The 18,562-nt window shown below is 42.6% G+C and overlaps 2 protein-coding genes across 3 annotated transcripts in view; one reads left to right on the top strand and one right to left on the bottom strand.

The window, feature by feature from the left end:
- Positions 1-1,339: 1,339 nt before the first annotated feature.
- THBS1 (thrombospondin 1) lies at positions 1,340-17,236 on the top strand. The gene is made up of 22 exons (XM_032690594.1): positions 1,340-1,443; positions 1,634-1,728; positions 2,466-3,043; positions 3,528-3,603; positions 3,848-4,044; positions 4,226-4,351; positions 5,846-5,939; positions 6,291-6,464; positions 6,843-7,019; positions 7,325-7,498; positions 7,685-7,812; positions 7,930-8,082; positions 8,663-8,881; positions 9,445-9,552; positions 9,906-10,065; positions 10,445-10,563; positions 12,198-12,432; positions 12,797-13,024; positions 13,276-13,547; positions 13,859-13,956; positions 14,057-14,196; positions 14,831-17,236. The coding sequence occupies exons 2-22, from the start codon at positions 1,659-1,661 to the stop codon at positions 14,836-14,838; spliced, it is 3,534 nt and encodes a 1,177-aa protein (XP_032546485.1). The 5' UTR covers positions 1,340-1,443; positions 1,634-1,658; the 3' UTR covers positions 14,839-17,236.
- Positions 3,071-18,562, bottom strand: part of FSIP1 (fibrous sheath interacting protein 1) — a 95,860-nt gene continuing 80,368 nt past the window's right edge. Inside the window, exons 13-14 of one of the 2 annotated variants that reach the window (XR_004357548.1) lie at positions 5,556-8,131; positions 3,071-3,633 (exon numbers count right to left, since the gene is read on the bottom strand). Coding sequence is in view for 1 of the 2 variants with exons in the window: in XM_032690596.1 (XP_032546487.1) it covers positions 8,121-8,131 (11 nt within the window). In the remaining variant the exon portion in view is untranslated. Of the gene's footprint in view, positions 3,634-3,845; positions 8,132-18,562 lie in introns of those variants that run through there. The other variant, XM_032690596.1, reaches the window with a different exon arrangement.

Here is an 18,562-nt window from a genome sequence, read left to right as displayed (position 1 = left end):
CAAGAATTTCCCAGAGCATTTCCTGGAATAATGTGTAGAGCAGTAATGCCTCCTCATACATTAGCCAGTCTGATTGTCTAATGCATTTTACACAGTTCTGTTTAGAGTCCAACTCAGTCACTGCTCACTCCAGTTTTCCCTCACCACACACACAATTGCGTGACGAGATCCTTCTCGCTCACTGACACTCAGCTTTCCACAGGAGCACATGCCAAGCATACAAAGGCCAGGGAATGCAGAGGAATTAACCATTTTTGGAATTCGATTACTTCAAAGCCATTTCATAAGTTCAGGTCACTTCTAGTCATCCAGAGTATGATACGATGTAGGGCCTTTTAACCTTTAAAAGATTTCCTGTTACCTGAAACTCGGATTACATGGAAAATTCTTAGCTGAAGTAGCGTTAGTCATTTTGTTCATCAAACAAAGCTGCTATGGGAGAGTCTCAACTGCAGTACAGCAGTGGTCATTTCACTCCCAAGGCCAAGTTGTCAGCTGAGGGTCATCCCCACACCTTTCTCCAGCGACAAGGAGGGTTGAAGTCAGAAGTAGCAGACGCCAGGCTCCCACTCGTCCAGCCTGACGTCCTCTCGGCCACGTTCCCCTCTCTTCCCCCACACAGCCCGTTGCTTCCAAGGGTGGTCAGGAAGAGCTAACGAGAATTCACGATATTCCCCCTTTTGTGGACCCAGTGTCCCATGTGCTGTGTATTGTGACCAGTGGGCAGGAAGAGAAGCTCTCATTAAGTGAATTGGGTTAATTAAGTTAAGGATGCTTCATCAGCGCCTCAGGACAGCCGGGGGCGGTGGCGTCCGGGCGCAACTTTCCTGCACGGCCCAGCCAGGTGCCGGCGGTGGGAGGTGCCCCCAGTGCTCCTCCCGCCCCGGTGTGAGCGGCGGGGAGCCAAGGGGCCCCAGGGCAGGGCTGGGACGCCGGCCGGGCGGCGGGGCAGGCGGGAGCAGATGTCCGGCGGAGTTCAAGGCCGGTTCGGGGAGGAGGGTCCCCGGCGGCCCCGCCGCGCTCCCGCTGCCGCCGCCGCCGCCGGCGGGGAAGGTGCCGGGGCCGCGCCGTCGCGCGGGGCCGCGGCGCGGGCGGGCGGCCCCGAGGGAGCAGCGCCCCCTCGCGGCAGAGCGGCCGCCGCTGCCCCGGCCCGCGGGGCGCGCCCGCCCCCGCCCCCCGGCCCCTGCGGAAAGTTGTCCCTGGCCCCGGAGCCACCCGCCTCCCGCCTCCCGCTTCCTGCCCCGCCGCCGCCGATTGGCCCGCCGCGCGCCCAGGAATGCGAGCCATCCCTTTAAAGGCGCGCGCGGCGGCGGCGCCCGCAGTGTCCCGGCAGCGCTGCCACAGCCTCCGCTGCCTCTCGCCCTCCCGCGTCAGGGCTCCCGCGGGAATTGGTCGCCGCTACCCGGAGGCCGGCGCTGACCGCCCGGATCGCTCTTCCCGCAGGTGAGTGCTGAGGCGGCTCCCGCCGCGCTCGCTGTCCCGTCCGAGGGCGGCTGGGGGCACCTGCCCCGTCCCCGCCGCGCTTCCTCCCTCCCTCGCTGCCTGCGGGAGCCGCGCTGGCGCCGGGACGCCCGGCGGGGGGTCCTGGATGCGACGGCAGCGCGGTGACCTTCTTACCTGTGTGTGTCCCCAGGCTGGTTCGGAGACAGACCTTTGCCATGGGGCCAGCGACTGCGCTCTGCCTCCTGCTCCTCGTGCTCGGCGGCTCAGAGACCAAGCGCACCGCAGGTAAGGCCAGCTCTGTGCTGGTTCCGGAGCAGGTAGAGAAGGGGGAACAAAAAACACTTCTTTGGTGGCTGTTCAGGCAGATGGAGTTGTGCTCGGTGGTGAAGAGCTCCAAAGCTTTCAATGAACAAAACCGTTTCAACCTGAACATCAGGTAGTTGGGAATAGAAAAGTTTCTCTGGTATGGAACTTGTGTAACCTTCAGAAATAGGAATGCAGAATCTCCAGGACTTGAGTGTGTAGCGTATCCACCTCTGCATTGGGCAGAGGAAAGGGGGAATATAATGTAGGAACTGTCTGAAGAAGGAGTGGGGCAGTAGGGTACCATCATGGTGCCATAAAGAAGCTGCTACTGTGCTTGCTGTCATTCAGCTGGATTAAGCAAACTCACTTTGCTGTGTCCTAGCATAGGAGTATTGCAGTCAGGACTTTGCTGTCTAATTCTCCTCTGCTACAGTATAACGAGGTGCCAGAATGGCTGCTACCTTTGTGTGTCAGTCAGCAGGTACCTGGCACTCCTGTGCTGACTGGCTCCTGTACAAGAATGCACATGTTCTGCCACGCTGCAGCTCCTGGTGGGACTGCTGCACCATCAGAGCTACTGTCTGTGGTCTGATGTGAGGTGCTCTGCCATGCATGACATGTACCAGGAGCCAAAATGTTAAGTAATTGTGGAAGATATGCACCTACTCAGCCTTTTCTTGTCCTTTTCTCATGATGCTTCTGATCTCTCTCTGCAGAGTCCAGGAATGATGATAACAGTGTCTTCGATCTCTTTGAACTCATTGGCTTCATGCGGAAGGGAGGTGGGCGCCGGGCACCCGGGGTGTACCTGGTGAAGGGACCGGAATCCTCCAGCCCTGCTTACCGCATTGAGGATGCCAGTCGCATCCCTGCTGTCCCTGATTCAAAGTTCCAAGACTTATTAGATGCAATTCATGCTGAGAAGGGCTTCATCCTCCTGGCCACTCTCCGGCAAGCCAAGAAAAGCAGAGGCACTCTCCTGTCTGTGGAACAGAAGGATGGCTCTGGTCATGTCTTCAGTCTAGTATCAAATGGCAAGGCAGGCTCCCTGGACCTGAGCCTTTCTGGTGATGGCAAGCAGCAATTAGTGTCAGTAGAGGATGTCTTGCTAGCTACAGGACATTGGAAGAATATCACCCTATTTGTGCAGGAGGACCGAGCTCAGCTCTATGTGGGGTGTGAAAAAATGGAGAATGCTGAACTGGACATCCCCATCCAGAACATCTTCACTAGGGACCTGGCCAGCAGTGCCAGGCTCCGTATTGCCAAAGGGGGAGTCAATGACAACTTCCAGGTAAGACTTTGACCAATGTTTTTGCCTAGTATTTTCAGTCATCTACTTTGAAGGTGCATTAGCTACTCAAACAGCCTAAAATGCTACAAAGACCTCTAAATCTAGTGAACTTTAATAATGGCATTTGAAGGATGAAGTATTAGATTTGCAGGGATGGAACTTTCTGCAACAATAAGAAGGCACTAAAGCTTCAACACAGGTAGTTGTAGCTTCATTGCTCAGCTTCTTATGTGAGGTTCAGAAATTTGTGGGGTTTTTTTCTTCCTGCCTGGAGAGCCGCCAGGTTCTTGTGATCAAGGATGAGATTGTTAGAAAGCAAGGCTTGTTTTCATTAAAGAGACTAGAAAAACGTGTTTCACTTTTCCATATATCTGTCACAAAATTACTCTTAAAGATCTTACGTGATGTTCAGTCTGTCCATGAAAGTGGTACTTCTTTCCCTTGAAGTTGCTGCAAGTAGCTGTAATTCTTCCTCCATCCACAGGGACTGCTGCAGAATGTGCGGTTTGTGTTTGGAACAACTCTGGAAACTATCCTGAGGAACAAAGGCTGCTCCAGCTGTAAGTTTACAATCTTCTGAATTCAATGACCTATTAAAAATAAGATTTCTCATTACATTAGAAAGACAAGTTGAAACAGAACTCAGAAGTATGCTGACATGCAAATCCACATTGCATAAGATATAAGATTATATTTCTGCAGGCACCCTCATGAATCTGGTGGCAGCTGTTTAGCAGGTGTTAGCCTGGAATGATAAATGCACATGGTAAAAAACGCATTTACTATGTCTGGTTTTTCTCTTAGCCACTAGTGCAATCATTACTTTGGACAATCCCATCAATGGTTCCAGCCCAGCTATCCGCACTAATTACATTGGCCATAAAACAAAGGACATCCAAGCAGTCTGTGGATTTTCCTGTGATGAACTAACAAATATGTTTGTGGAACTGCAAGGGCTTCGGTCCATGGTGACAACACTTCAAGACAGAGTTCGCAAAGTGGTGAGTGTTGGCTAAATTCATGGTACCTTTTATTAACTGGCATTGGGTGCATTAATTATAGCCTGCCTTTTGAGAGGCTGTATAAACAGTAATAAATTTACTTTGACTTTTGTGAAAAACAATGTTTTCTGTATTAACTTCTAAATATCTTCACTTTGCTTCTTACACTCCCCCCCTCAAGACTGAAGAAAATGAAATCATTGCTAAAGTGGTCCAGATCACTCCTGGAGCATGCATTCATAATGGAATCTTGCACAAAAATAAAGATGAGTGGACTATTGACAGCTGCACTGAATGTACTTGCCAGGTAAGGTTCCTCACATCCATAAATCCTCTGAATAAAAACTCAGGAGGAGGAATTAACACATATTTCTAAATTACATTCTTTGTTAGAAAGAGTGAATCATACACAGAACTGGACATACTAGAGCACCCACAGAATTATTCAGTTTGTTTCATTCTACTCGATCTCTGGTATAAAGGGAGCTTTCATACAGTGTTACAACAGCAGTACTTTAGAAAACTGTACAAAACATTGCTCTGGTATGGCTATTAACACCCTTTTAGTTCCTTAATTTGGGGAATGCCTGAATTCTTTACATAAGTTCATAATTAAACTAAAAGTCAGCATCAATACAACAAATTTATAGTTCTATTGGCTTTGCTTCCTGGAATACTTTAGATCTATCTTCTGTCCTCACTGAACTTCCTGCTGGCTAATAAGATGTTCTAGTACTCAGTAAAGGCACTTAAACTTGGGGTGTTTATCTAGCAAATGTTTCTAGCTGTTTCCTATTAACTGTTATAGATTATATGGAACAGCACTCCCTTTCAGATTTCAGGTTAACTGTTTAAATCCCAGGATCACCTGGGAAGATATCTATGCTTTGTTTCACTTCTGCGGAATGTTGTAAACACACACAAAACATACAGTTTCAGGGTTTCTTTAAACTATTTGCTTGTTCCATTTAAGTATACCGTAGCAAAAGCTTCTTGGAGTACCAGTCTACCGAAGAGTGGGTTAACTAGCCTGCCAATCCTTAGAAATGAAAAGCTATTTGTATGTGTGCAATCCAAGGCATCTCAAATTCTGCATCTATTTTAGCTCTTGACATCTTTTTGTCTTCTAGTCAGCAAATGATACTGACTTCTGCATCTGCCTCTTTTCTATGACCTTCTTACTCAGTGTTAGCTGTAATTGCCTTAATCTAGTCATTTGCTTGGGGAGACTAAAATAGTAATCATGAGAGCATTCTTCTGACCAAGCTGTTACCTTCAAGAAACAAAACTACAGACTGCCCTTTAGCTCTCATTGAGATTGGAGGTCGGTGTTCTTACCCTGCCTGTTTGGCTTACAGATCAAAAACCTCTAAGTATAAGTTATAGATTTCATAGCTCTCGAGCAGAGTCCACTGAACTCATTTTATCTCTACCATATAATTAGCTTAAATCCATATTAACTGAAAAGAAAGTTGGCTTCTCATTCTTGTTTTGTTTCCTTGAAGTCTGACCATATACTTTGGGAATCACATCCTTTACTCTAGCTAGGATCTGCTAGCTACTCCTGATAATCTTCTGCAAAAGAAAACCAAAAAATAATATGTGAGAATGGAAAAGAGATGAAGTTTGATGAAAATGCCTGGGGCTACCCTTGGGTTATATTAGCTCTAACTACAAGGATCTCTGTTTTAGATATGCTCTTGAGTTTTAAGTGCTGCAGAAAAGATCTCTATTATTTAACCAGACTCTAGCCATTGTTTATATTCCACTTGCTTATTGCAATTCTCACTGTTCTTTATAGAACTCTGCTACTATATGCCGGAAAGTGTCCTGTCCTCTCATGCCTTGTTCCAATGCCACTGTGCCTGATGGGGAGTGCTGTCCCCGGTGCTGGCGTAAGTACTTAGCTCATTCACACTTCTGTAGCAGTTGGCCTCATCTAACTAGACGCATGCTGCTCTAAAGTATCCCACAACTGGATATACAAGGATAACTTTGCACTGCTGAAGTACAGTTAGTCTGATACCTCTTTGAAGTTAATCACTTAGGTGGTGCACATTCGATATTTTCTACAATGCACAACATACTGAAATATTTGAGTTCATGGCTTTTATCTTGTCCAAGAAAGGAAGGTGCATGTGGCTTTTGAGGGCAGCTGTGACCTTTTTGATGGAGAGAAGTGTGGGAGAAAAGACTATGAAAAAACATGTACATGGAATCTTATTCAGAGCTGTATCCCTCTGCAGCTAGCGACTATGCCGATGATGGATGGTCTCCTTGGTCTGAATGGACCTCATGTTCTGTAACATGTGGCAACGGAATTCAGCAGAGAGGACGTTCCTGTGACAGTCTCAATAACCGCTGCGAAGGGTCTTCTGTGCAGACTCGGACTTGCCACCTTCAGGAGTGTGATAAGAGATGTAAGTACTTAATCTACTCATGCTGGTAGTAAAACGTAGGTTGCTTTTACTGGCTTGACATTAACAGCAAAGATTACCATGTAGTTCTGTTGCTGGTGTGGATCGTTGGCTTCTAGCTTTAAGGACTTCTGTTAATCAGGTCAAGGGGAGCACATAGTTTGTGCAGTAAACAGGCGTGTTTGGGCACTGCTCCCAGGACAAAATCTGACACCAGTTTAGGGATGAAACTTCTTTAGCAACAAAACTTGATCTGTGACCGTGCGGAGACTATCTGTTATATATGGAGTCTTTGGTGCAGTTCTGGTACTGGCTACGTTCTAGGTGCTCTGTAGCTGAAGTCTTCAGAAACTATTAATAACAGATATCTCTCTCCTGTAGTTAAACAGGATGGTGGCTGGAGTCACTGGTCACCATGGTCGTCATGTTCTGTCACTTGTGGCACGGGCATCATCACTAGAATTCGTCTCTGCAACTCTCCAGTACCACAGCTGAATGGCAAACCTTGTGAGGGTGAGGCAAGAGAAAACAAAGCCTGCCAGAAAGATCCTTGCCCAAGTAAGTGTGTCGTGGTGATAACTACTATTTGGTAGCTTAAATGGTGAACTTCCAGAGTAGTTGCTATATAACCTAGTTCTAGTATTCTTCTCTCTTTAAACTTAGAGGTGGGCTATGTAAAAATCTCACAGGTTAGTTTCAGATGAAACTAAACTATCTTCTATACCTCCTCCATGGAGCCCATTAATTCTGTCACTTGGAACAATGTCTGAAGCGCTCTCACTACAAAAATAATAGTCCTAAGCAGGTAGAAACTAGTTGTAGCACTGAATTTGAAACCATACATGTCTTCCATCTTCCTTTAGTTAATGGCAACTGGGGACCATGGGCTCCATGGGATGCTTGCACAGTGACATGTGGAGGAGGACTTCAAAAACGTAGCCGTCTCTGCAATAATCCTGAGCCTCAGTATGGTGGGAAGACTTGTGTAGGTGAAGCTAGAGGGACTCAGGTCTGCAACAAACAAGACTGTCCAATTGGTGAGTATCTGTTTTCCCATAAACATCTGAAGATCGTTGACAATCTTGAAAATACTGATTTAAAAATTTTACGTAAGTCTGTAAAACATAAGTGCTAGAATTTTAAACCAGGATATAAGTCAAATACAGTACCGTAGCAGCATGGTAAGAATCCCTCACTGTAACATTTTCTCATTTGTTTCACAGATGGGTGTCTGTCTAATCCCTGCTTTGCGGGGGCTACATGTACCAGCTCTCCTGATGGTTCCTGGAAGTGTGGTGCCTGTCCTGCTGGCTACCATGGTGATGGTGTTCACTGCCAAGATATTGATGAGGTAAGAAGAATATAGCTTGCTCCTTGAAAGGGAAGGAAGGAAGATGGAAAGGGAGAATAGAATCAGTGTTTTCTAATGCTAACTGTTGTTCTCCTCTATCTCAAACTCCTATTTCAGTGCAAAGAAGTTCCTGATGCCTGCTTTGTCTTCAATGGAGCGCACAGGTGTGAGAATACTGAACCTGGATACAACTGTCTGCCTTGTCCACCACGTTTCACTGGAACACAGCCATTTGGTCGCAGTGTTGAGGATGCCATGACTAACAAACAGGTATTGTCAACTTGAGAACTGTTCTGGGTTATGAAATCTCACAAAGTTTCTAAAAAAAAAAAAGAAAAAACCACCCCCCAAAGAAAAACAACCAAGCAAACCAAGCAAACAAAAAAAACCACCACAACAGAAAATACCTATGCTTTTTAGGCAAGAAAGACTTGATATGTCTAATAAAATACCATCTTCTGTGATTCAGAACAGAAGGGGCATTAAGCAGTTTCTATTGGAGTTCAAAATGAGTTTTAAATATAAATGCTCTCCCCAGCCATGGAGGGTTCAAATGTTATACACAATTTTAGTAGTAATTTAGGAGTAAATCAGTATTCCCTAATGATACAACAGTATGTGCCTCAAAGGTATGTTAGTGCTTGGTTCCATTTGAAAATATATAAGGTTTGAACAAGAGAAATAATTAGTGCCAAGAATGGTACTGGAGTTGGGGACTGGAAGAATGTCATGCATGAGGCTTTTTTTTTTTCCTGATTGAAGGATAAGGATTTATTTGAATTTCTGGGGGGGAAAAAATGAGGGATAAAATGATGTTTTTAGTGAGTTTAATTTCTGTATTGTCTTCTAGGTCTGCAAGCCACGTAATCCATGCACAGATGGAACACACGACTGCAACAAGAATGCCAAATGCAATTACCTTGGCCACTTCAGTGACCCCATGTATCGCTGTGAATGTAAACCAGGCTATGCTGGTAATGGCATAATATGTGGAGAAGATACTGACTTGGATGGATGGCCAAATGAGAATCTTGTTTGTGTTGCCAATGCCACTTACCACTGTAAAAAAGTGAGTTTATCCTCTTTTCCCATCTACCATTATAACAGCCTGACTATCAAAGAAATGTACAAAACTTGTTAGGTTTGGGGTATAAAGCCAGTCTCTGTCTAGTTAGGGCTATTAAACTATCTTGTCTGCAAATAACCCTCTAGAGACAGAGGAGGTGTAGGGATACCATTGTCAAGGCATTGCTAGGAGGCTCTTGCTGTTGCTGTATTGCTTTATATATTCTTGCAATATGGGAAAAGGTGAAGCCTGACACAATTATAAACACTTGTAAATGTTCTAGGAAAATTCTAGTTTAGGCTATACCTATATCAGCTTTGCTCTGACATATAGTTATCTCTAGAGGAAGAACAACAGGGTAAGATTGTTAAAAGCAACCCAATCTTTATTTTACGGACTATTTGCACTGTGGCTTTCTAAGACTTATCACACTAATGACTAGCCTAAATTGAGAGAATTACAGTAAGATAATACCTACCTCGTTGAGGTATTACATGTTACCTGCTCAAATCCCTGTTGTATTCACACCAGGAGTGAACGCATCTGTGTACTTTTATCCTTTCTAGGATAACTGCCCTAATCTGCCTAACTCTGGGCAGGAAGACTATGATAAGGATGGGATTGGTGATGCCTGTGACAATGATGATGATGATGATGGCATTCCTGATGACCGGGTAAGACAACAGAAAAGAATAGCCTTTGAGAATGTGGCTCTCTCATTCCTCCTCCTAAAGGTGGGGTCTAGCTTCTGACCTTAATCTTAAGAGAGGACCATAGGAAATTGCTGGCACTGACAGCTATCCTAGAAACCTTTGTCCTGCAGAGTTATGCATATCTAACTTTCTGCAGCTGTTTGAGCTTCGGAAGTGAATTTTCATTTTCATTCAGCCTTCTTACACTCATGTAAGCAATGGGGTGTTTTAAGATAGTAGCATTCCAGTCTTAACTGTTTCCCTGCCTTTATTTCTTCTGGTTAAAGCTTTAATTTGACTGTTTTTAAAGCTTGATTTCTGTCTTGCTTTTTCAGGACAACTGTCCATTCATCTACAACCCCCAGCAGTATGACTATGACAGGGATGATGTTGGTGACCGCTGCGATAACTGTCCCTACAATCACAACCCTGATCAAACTGACACTGACAACAACGGAGAAGGAGATGCATGTGCAGTAGATATTGATGGAGATGGTAGGTGGCCTCTAATCACTCCCTTAGATGGTTTTCTAATCACCGAAGAATCAAATGTACCACTGATTTCCTACAAAAGTTTCATCCTTGAACACAAGTTCTCCCATGGTGGTTTCAGGACATGAAGGCTACTGAAGGAACAGTTAGGGCTAATGGAAATTCACTTTGGAGTGTATACATTTTGGCACAGTTCAATTCTAGCTCCAGTCTCACAGGCAGTAGGAACAGGCAGAGCTAGTGATGAGTCAAGTTTTCAAAGCTTTCAAATGCTGTTCAAAATGCTTTCAAAAATGTATCAAGAAGTGTGTGAGGCTTTACACAGTTCTCTGCAGCATTTAGATGTCTGACTTGCATTCATGAACTTTTCTTAATTTTGCAGGGGTGCTTAATGAAATGGACAACTGCCAGTATGTCTACAATGTAGACCAGAGGGATACAGACTTGGATGGTGTTGGAGATCAGTGTGATAACTGTCCACTGGAACACAATCCTGACCAGGTAGGGGATTTGCATTGTGTAAGTAGAGGACTGGTGTGATAAAAAAATATATATGTTGTGTGTTGTAGAAAATATTTGAACAAGTTACACCTTAAATTTGACTTGTCATAAATCATTCTTAGTAATTTCCTAAATAGTGCCTTTATCAAATAACATGCCCTCACAGTTTGAACAGCTGTTAAGTATTTTCTGAAAAGGAAGATCTGTGAGAGTACTGCTTGTACTTGTCTCCTAAACATTTCTTAGGTTTGTTAGTTGTGGTGATCCTCATAGTGAGAATATGAAATACTTCAGGAGTATTGTATGAAATCTAGGTAGTAGGAACTACCTTCTTCATAGCCTGTAGTGCTCTGTTTACTTAGACACAAAGTTGCACTTCAATCTTTGTCTCTTAGCTTGAGGCAACTGCATTTAAGAAGATAATTTTTATACCAGTAAGTCAAAGGCAGCACAAGTTGATTTTTCTCTAAGGAAAAGGCGTATTCAGACACAATTCCCTTCATAAGATACAGGGGGATCCAGACTCTCAGACAACTTACTGGTTCAAAAACATTTGAAGGCAGAAGTCGATAAAGCCTGTGCTGTCCTGTCCGTTAAAAGACTAAGTTTAAGATCTTCAGGGACATGTTTGAAGGGTTAGAAAAGCTAAACATTTAATGTAATGTAGTGTGGTCACGTAGCCTAAAAGCAGTGTTACTCAAAGGTTTTAAACAGATAATATAAAATTTCTTAGTCATTGTCACTTGTTTTACTACTTCTCCACCTGAGGCAGGGAATTGTCTGAAGATCCTTTCAGGCAACGTTTCTCTTATGACTTTGAAATCTTAATGTAAGACTCTAATGGCTTTCCAAACACTTTCCTAATCAAGGTCTAGAAGTGGAGATATTAGATTTCAAATGGCAGAACTGCTACTATTCAAAATGTATGGTATGCCTCCTGCCTACACCAACACCAGGGTCATCCACCAGTGTTAACAAGATGACTACACTAAACCCTGAAGCAACCTCAGGGATGATGGGATTGTTTTTATTTCAGAAGCTGATTAAGCAAATGACTGGCTAAAATATGCGATCAGCAAGCACAGCAGTTAATGCAGTCCATGACCACTATGGGAACAATTGTCTTGGCTGATGAGTCAGGGGACATGAAGAGCATTATAGGCTTTTATGATAAAGAAAATTAGTTTTACAGCTTCTACACCATATAATAAGACTTTATAGAGTCTGTTTTAATGTTACAGTGCTACTGCCTAGGTACAGAGTAGTCCTACCCTTGTCTGGCCCTTGAAACAACACTGCTGCCAAGCAAGGTGAGAGGTAAAGTACCCATGTCCAGTATAGTAGACTAGTGACAGAAGAGTCATGTGGCAGAAGGGAGAAGATAAACTGATGACCACACTCCTTTCTGATGCTATGGATTCAAATTAAAATCAGGGCAGGACTAAAGTAAGATAAAACCAGGTAGCACAGGCAGCTTTAAGTGTGTATTAATCCACTCACTACATCCATCTTAGCTCTTGATAAAGCAAGCAGAAATCCCAATTAACTCTAGATATTAAAACTTCTATTTCAGAGACTCCTATCTCAGCCTTCTTTAAGTGGCTTTTTAAAATGTTTCTTTTCTCCTCTCATAGGAAGACACCGATTCTGACCGCATAGGTGATCAGTGTGACAACAACCAGGACATAGATGAAGATGGCCATCAAAATAATCTCGATAACTGCCCCTACGTGCCCAATGCCAATCAAGCTGACCATGATAAGGATGGAAAAGGTGATGCCTGTGACCATGATGATGACAATGATGGTATCCCTGATGACAAAGATAACTGCAGATTGGTTGCCAACCCAGATCAAGCTGATTCTGATGGTAAGATGGCCAGTATCATAATAACATTTTAAGAGTATCTTCCAATAGTTTGATGCTATTTTTTTCATGATTTTCAGTATTGAACAAAACTTCCAAGTAACAAAAAACTAGGATGCCTGTACTGTTGTTGTAGTGCTTCTTGGGAGTAAAGAGCAATGTAAAAATGGCCACATACCCAATTTATTCCTAAGTCACTATCAGGTTGGAGTGAAAGGGCATTTGTACAGTAGCTGTTGCAGCTCTTGTCATGTGTCTGCCAGGAGTGCCTGGGCGGTCAGAGTTAATTAAATTAAACTCCTAAGTTTTAAGACTCAGAAGCAAACAAAGGTGGTGATATAATGGTAAAATTACTTTTATCCTGCAGGTGATGGACGTGGAGATGCTTGCAAAGATGACTTTGACCAAGACAGTGTGCCAGACATTGATGATATCTGCCCTGAAAACGTGGAAATTAGTGAGACTGATTTCAGAAGATTTCAGATGATTCCCCTGGATCCCAAGGGAACATCCCAAAATGATCCAAACTGGGTTGTTCGTCACCAGGGTAAAGAACTGGTTCAGACGGTGAACTGTGACCCCGGCCTTGCAGTTGGTAAGGGAAAAAATTTAATTCTAACAGCCATTACACTGGGGTTTGGGGTTTGGGGTTTTTTGGTTTGGTTTCGGGTGGCTTTGTTTGTTTGGGTTGTGGGTTGTTTTTTTTTTGGGGGGGGGGGCAGGTTGGTTGGTTGGTTGGTTGGTTTTGTTATTGTTGAGGCATGAGAACCTAAGAAACTACTAAGGAGTTGTTTAAGAATTGCAAAAGAGCAGCACCTAAAGTTTTATCCTTTAATGTCTCCATAGGTTTTGATGAATTCAATGCTGTGGACTTCAGTGGTACCTTCTTCATCAATACAGAAAGGGATGATGATTATGCTGGCTTTGTATTTGGCTACCAATCTAGCAGTCGTTTCTATGTGGTCATGTGGAAGCAGATCACTCAGTCTTACTGGGACTCCACACCAACCAAAGCTCAAGGCTATTCAGGTCTCTCCATCAAAGTTGTGAATTCCACCACTGGTCCAGGAGAACACCTTCGTAATGCTCTCTGGCACACAGGAAACACTCCTGGCCAGGTAAGAGTGGCACTTACTACGTGCTAAAGTATTCTTAATGTGATAACATGATTACTCCAATGCAATAACCTACTCTTCTGCACTATAAGACAGGCTGTTCTTCCAAAAAGTTAAATGCTTACAGGGGGTCTGCACATGCTGATCAGAATGGCATAATCTTTTTGACAAAGACCAGTAACTTTGTAATTTTCCCCTAATGACTTACTTGAAGCCTTTAATAGTAAGAATGATGATTGACAAGGCATCTTTATGTCAAAATAATGGCTATGTTATCTCAGGCCTCTGCTTAATAAAAAAATATTCTTTCATAGGTGAGAACTTTGTGGCATGACCCTCGTCACATAGGCTGGAAAGACTTCACTGCATACAGATGGCGTCTCAGCCATAGACCAAAGACTGGCTACATCAGGTGAGCATCATACTTTTATCTGAAATAATTATCCACAAGGGAAGTGGATGTCTGTAAAGATGTACCTAACAAAGATGGCTGAGCTACTGTCTCTTTGTAGGGTTGTAATGTATGAAGGGAAGAAGATCATGGCAGACTCAGGACCAATCTATGATAAAACCTATGCTGGTGGTCGGCTAGGATTATTTGTCTTCTCTCAAGAAATGGTATTCTTCTCAGATCTTAAATATGAATGCAGAGGTAAGGATGACATTGTATTTAAGAGATCCTGTATAAATTCAAGAAAGCCACTGTCAAGTAGAATGGATCAAGACAAGACATAAGAGGGAAAGTTCGCCCCTGATCTTTCATGGCTCAATCTCAAGCAAGGTCTGCAGGCAGATGCAGAACACCTTCTTGATAAACTTTTCACAGTTAAAAGTTGAAATGTGTAAAATCTAAGTATATTTCTACTGTGTTATTTCAAAGTATCAGAAATCCACGTTGAGTTTCAGAAATGAAATATACTGTGAATCTCCTTTAAAATGCTGACTAGAATGAAACAACAACAGTGAAACAGGTGGAAATGCAAAAGTTTTTAGCAAGCAAAAACCTGATTTTTTTAAAAGCAAGCAAAATATAAGATTGTCCATATATTGCAGTCTTGCAGTTTAATGGAGATAAGTGCATACAACTAGTTCCAGATGCTCTAGTCTTCTTAAATTGTGACTTCATCATGTAATGGTTACATAGACTGGATTCTGAAGTCTAACTCAAGAAAGTACCTAAGCACTTTGAATTTTCTTTACAAATGTCTCTAGGCTTTAATGACTTTGACATAGTCATGCATAATGCACAGAAATACTTAAATATCTCAATTTTTTCTTTTTCACAGATCCATAATCACGAGGTTGTTGGATTCAGAGACTATTTAAAAATGCTGGTAATTGCACCTTTTAAAACATTTAGCCTTACAAATCCTGGGACCGTTATATTATTCCTTCCTTTCTTCTTTCTTCGTAAATGTGGACTCGAAACACATGACCTGCCTCAAGAGAATGCTTTTGAGAGAATGAAAGTGAGAACATACTTGGTATCTGACCTCTGCTGAAATGGAAGGAAACAAATGTCTTGCAAATGAGAATTGTCTTCACTGAACAAGCACACTTCTTTCAGTAGGAAAGATATTTGTTTGCTGTTTATCACAGTGCAGTGTCACTGCCTCTCTAACTGGAGGTCCCATGGAGTAGCATTTTGCAAAAAGAACATCTTTGGATGTGCTGTGGACTACTTAAACTGAAGACCTTTCATTGTGTGGGGAAAAGGGGTTTTGAGTGGGAAGGGGAACTCTACATCTTTATTGGGGAGAGGAATTTTTTAAGGAGGGCTGTGCTACCTTGGTTTACATCCACTGAACTTGGAGAAAATATTGTTTTTTATGTCATATCTTACAGATGAAAACACAGCCTTACTCTGTTTGTGGTGAGCTAGATCAGCTTCTGTAACTACACAGGACAAAACAGATATCCTAAAACTGATTTCTGTCATGGGATGAGGGAAAGAGGACAAAAACTGGTACACTGGATCACACCAGCTTTGGGAGAACTGGGATTTACAATTAGATTCTGTTTTTTCCTGATTAGATGCAGATCTTGCTTATGTTTAAATGTGTTTCAGATATGGTGCCAGAAAGCACCACCATCTCAGCTAGCACCATGCTGTCCTTCAGGAGACTAGCATGTGCTTCACTTTTTATGGTTAAAGAGGCACAAAAGTAATAGTAATGAAAACATTCCTTTTCTACATGCCACAGATGCCTTAAACCCCTCACTTCTTTGGAGGGGAGGAAAAGGGGCCTGTAGATAAAATTGTAAAATATTTATTTTTGCCTATTCTTGATTTATAATGACTGAGGGATTATTGATTAAAACAACAATAAATGCGTCAAGACTATCCACCTAATCATTTTTACAAGTCTTCATGACTGTAAGATTGTAAATACAGATTATTTATTATCTCTGTTCTATACTGAAACTAGAGGGGGTTTAGTTGAGGAAAAAGAATCTTTTCTGGAGCAGATAGTGGTAATCTACTTGTTACAAAGAGCGATTTTACCATAAAGGCTTTGAGGTGCAGGGAAAAGTGATGGGGTGGGAAACGAGATGTTTGTTTTTCTCAGTCTGAGCTCAATGTTGGCTTTTCCTTTCTTTGTGCAAGGCAGTTAGTAGCCTGGCAGGCAACTGTTCTCCAGTGCTAAAATTCAAGTCCCTTTTGATGGTAGCAGTTTCTGTCCCATCCGTAGTACGAGAGATGAGGGAATGCCATTTACCATCTTAGTGTTATTCAGTGCTGGGAAATGTCTGTGGTGCTTTACCACGGGTCAGTGGGCCTAACACAAAGCCAGGATACCTGCCCTGAGGAGATTGCAGCGAGAGGCACAATGACTGCCATCAGTAACCATTCAAACCCGCTGTTTGCGCCACTGCACTGCTAAGTATTGTAACTAGTGATGTGCAGCTACAAAAGAAGGAATTCTTCACGGACTAGACAGAATTTCAGGAGCTCCTTGCAAAAGAGGGAGAGGGCTTGATGTACATTAAAAGACTGTTTTCCCCAACAGAAGGGGCATCATCCTTATATCTACAATACTTCCTTGTCTTTTCAAAAAAAAAAGGAAAGAAAAGAACATGGTGAAAGTTTTACGTACAAATATTACCTCATTGTTGTGTGACTGAGAAAAACGTTTGGATTAAGAAGAGTTCAAATGTCTAACAAACTTTAAAGCTACTGTAGTACTAAAAAGTTAATGATGTACATAGTCAAAATTTCTTTGCAGAAAATGTATTCCCAGTAAGGAAATGGCATTGGAAAAAAAAAAAGTCAAATACAATTTCTAATGTTGTATTATATTTTTTCCTGTCATCTTGTATACCATTGCTTGTATTTTTATAAATTATTTTTCTCATTGCCATTGTAATAGTTAATCACATAATTTTGTAGATAGGCTATTTAAATAATTTATCATGAAATGCTACCTGTAGAGTTAGTATTTCTATTTTTATAAAAAGTTTGCACACTGAAGATTTTTTTGCTTCCCTCCTCCCGATGTTTTTGCTAGCATAATTTTCTAAGAAAGTGCTTTTTTTGTAAACATTTTTAACCATTTTCCATTTTAGAGGTGTGTAAGTTGTACAATAAAGCTTCTTACATACAAAGAACAATAAATCGCCAAGGACATTTATATTTATACTTTTGTGCTCTGGTTTTATTTGTGTTTTGTAATAAATCTCTGGATCACTGATGTGTTATTTTTGTCAAATTTGGCTTCAATGCACAATATCTCTATACTCTTTACATTAAAACTATGCCGAGGGGCTGCACCTGAGCTGTTCCTTGGGTATAACAGCTGCTCCACTTCAAGGCACTTCTGCAGTTACGTAGCACGGGCAGCTGGCACATCTGATTCTGAAGGCTGCACTTAAAGATTTCTGTAAGTGTAGACACAGTCATGCCGCTCTTGATGCAGCCACAAAGCAAAACACTGAGGGATTTCAATCGTACCCCCTTTCACATGGAAAAAGGCAGCATATTGGCTATTCGCAGGGGCAGAGGAATCTAGACTCTTCAAGATTGAAACTGCTAGTGTGATCAAAAAGCTGATGCCATAGCACTATATCAACTTCCAGAACATGCTGCTAAAAATAAGAGCAGTTAAGACTGGTTGCTCAGTCTTTACTTGCAGCAGTTCATCTCATGCTGCTCAGCAAAGCCAGGTGCTATTAGGAGTGCTAGACACCCACATAAGAAGTGTATTGAGGGAGTCCTGCAGATACAGAAATTAATCTTTAAGTCTCCTTTTCCTGAGGAGAAAGTCCTGTTCTATGTCACTAAACTTTTGAGGGCAGTCATGTATATTTGATCTTTTTCCCACTGAGAACAAGAACAAAGAGCTCCTGTGTTGCTTCCACAATATGAGGGACTGCTGAATTTCTGTCCTCACCAGTTACAGGATTGTCTGCTTGACGGGGTCCTAGGAGTGTACTGTCAGTGTAACCCATTTGATTTTATCTGGGGCTGCTGTACCAAATCTCCTCCAGTTCTGATCTCTAACTCTCTTCTTGCCTCCCAAGGACACCAAGAAGACTGAGAACTACAAAAAACAAAGACATTTCCCACCTGGAGAGATCTCTTTACTGTACTTGCAGGAAGAACGAGATACCCTAAAGCCAACCAGTTGTCTGAATAGATATGTCTCCATATGGATATATAGATTTAATGAGAAGTTTGAAACAGAACTGCTGCTGATGTGGGGAAGATAGCCTTGGCAGCCTATTCCGATGACCTTGTCTGAGCCCATACCTAACCTTCAACTAATTTATTACATGCATTTATGTAGCTTTTACTGTTGCTGGAATAAAAAAGGCAAGCCACGTGCTTTGTGTTAACCCATAGCTTAAGTAAGTCCACCCACTTTTTCCTTGGTGAGTGTGAATACAGTAGGACACAAGCAGGAGTGATAGTTGAGGTATGTTCAGCCTTGACTTGCCCAGAGAAACAACTACTAAAGAAAAACATGAATAATGGTCACACTTCACGGGGCAGGAACTCTGCAGGTGAAGCCTGTCAG

Source organism: Chiroxiphia lanceolata, chromosome 6 (genome assembly GCF_009829145.1).
Source record: "Chiroxiphia lanceolata isolate bChiLan1 chromosome 6, bChiLan1.pri, whole genome shotgun sequence".
Classification (NCBI taxonomy): Eukaryota; Metazoa; Chordata; class Aves; order Passeriformes; family Pipridae; genus Chiroxiphia; species Chiroxiphia lanceolata.
Note: the sequence above shows the minus strand (reverse complement) of the source record. Positions and strands in the feature narration are given on the sequence as shown.

What these genes read in the sequence shown, in the direction of transcription:
- THBS1 (XM_032690594.1), top strand. Translation starts at nt 1,659, where the DNA reads ATGGGGCCAGCGACTGCGCTCTGCCTCCTGCTCCTCGTGCTCGGCGGC. An exon ending in GTGCTGTCCCCGGTGCTGGC is followed by an intron (nt 5,940 to 6,290) that starts GTAAGTACTTAG and finishes ATCCCTCTGCAG; the next exon opens with CTAGCGACTATGCCGATGAT. An exon ending in ATGGCATTCCTGATGACCGG is followed by an intron (nt 9,553 to 9,905) that starts GTAAGACAACAG and finishes TTGCTTTTTCAG; the next exon opens with GACAACTGTCCATTCATCTA.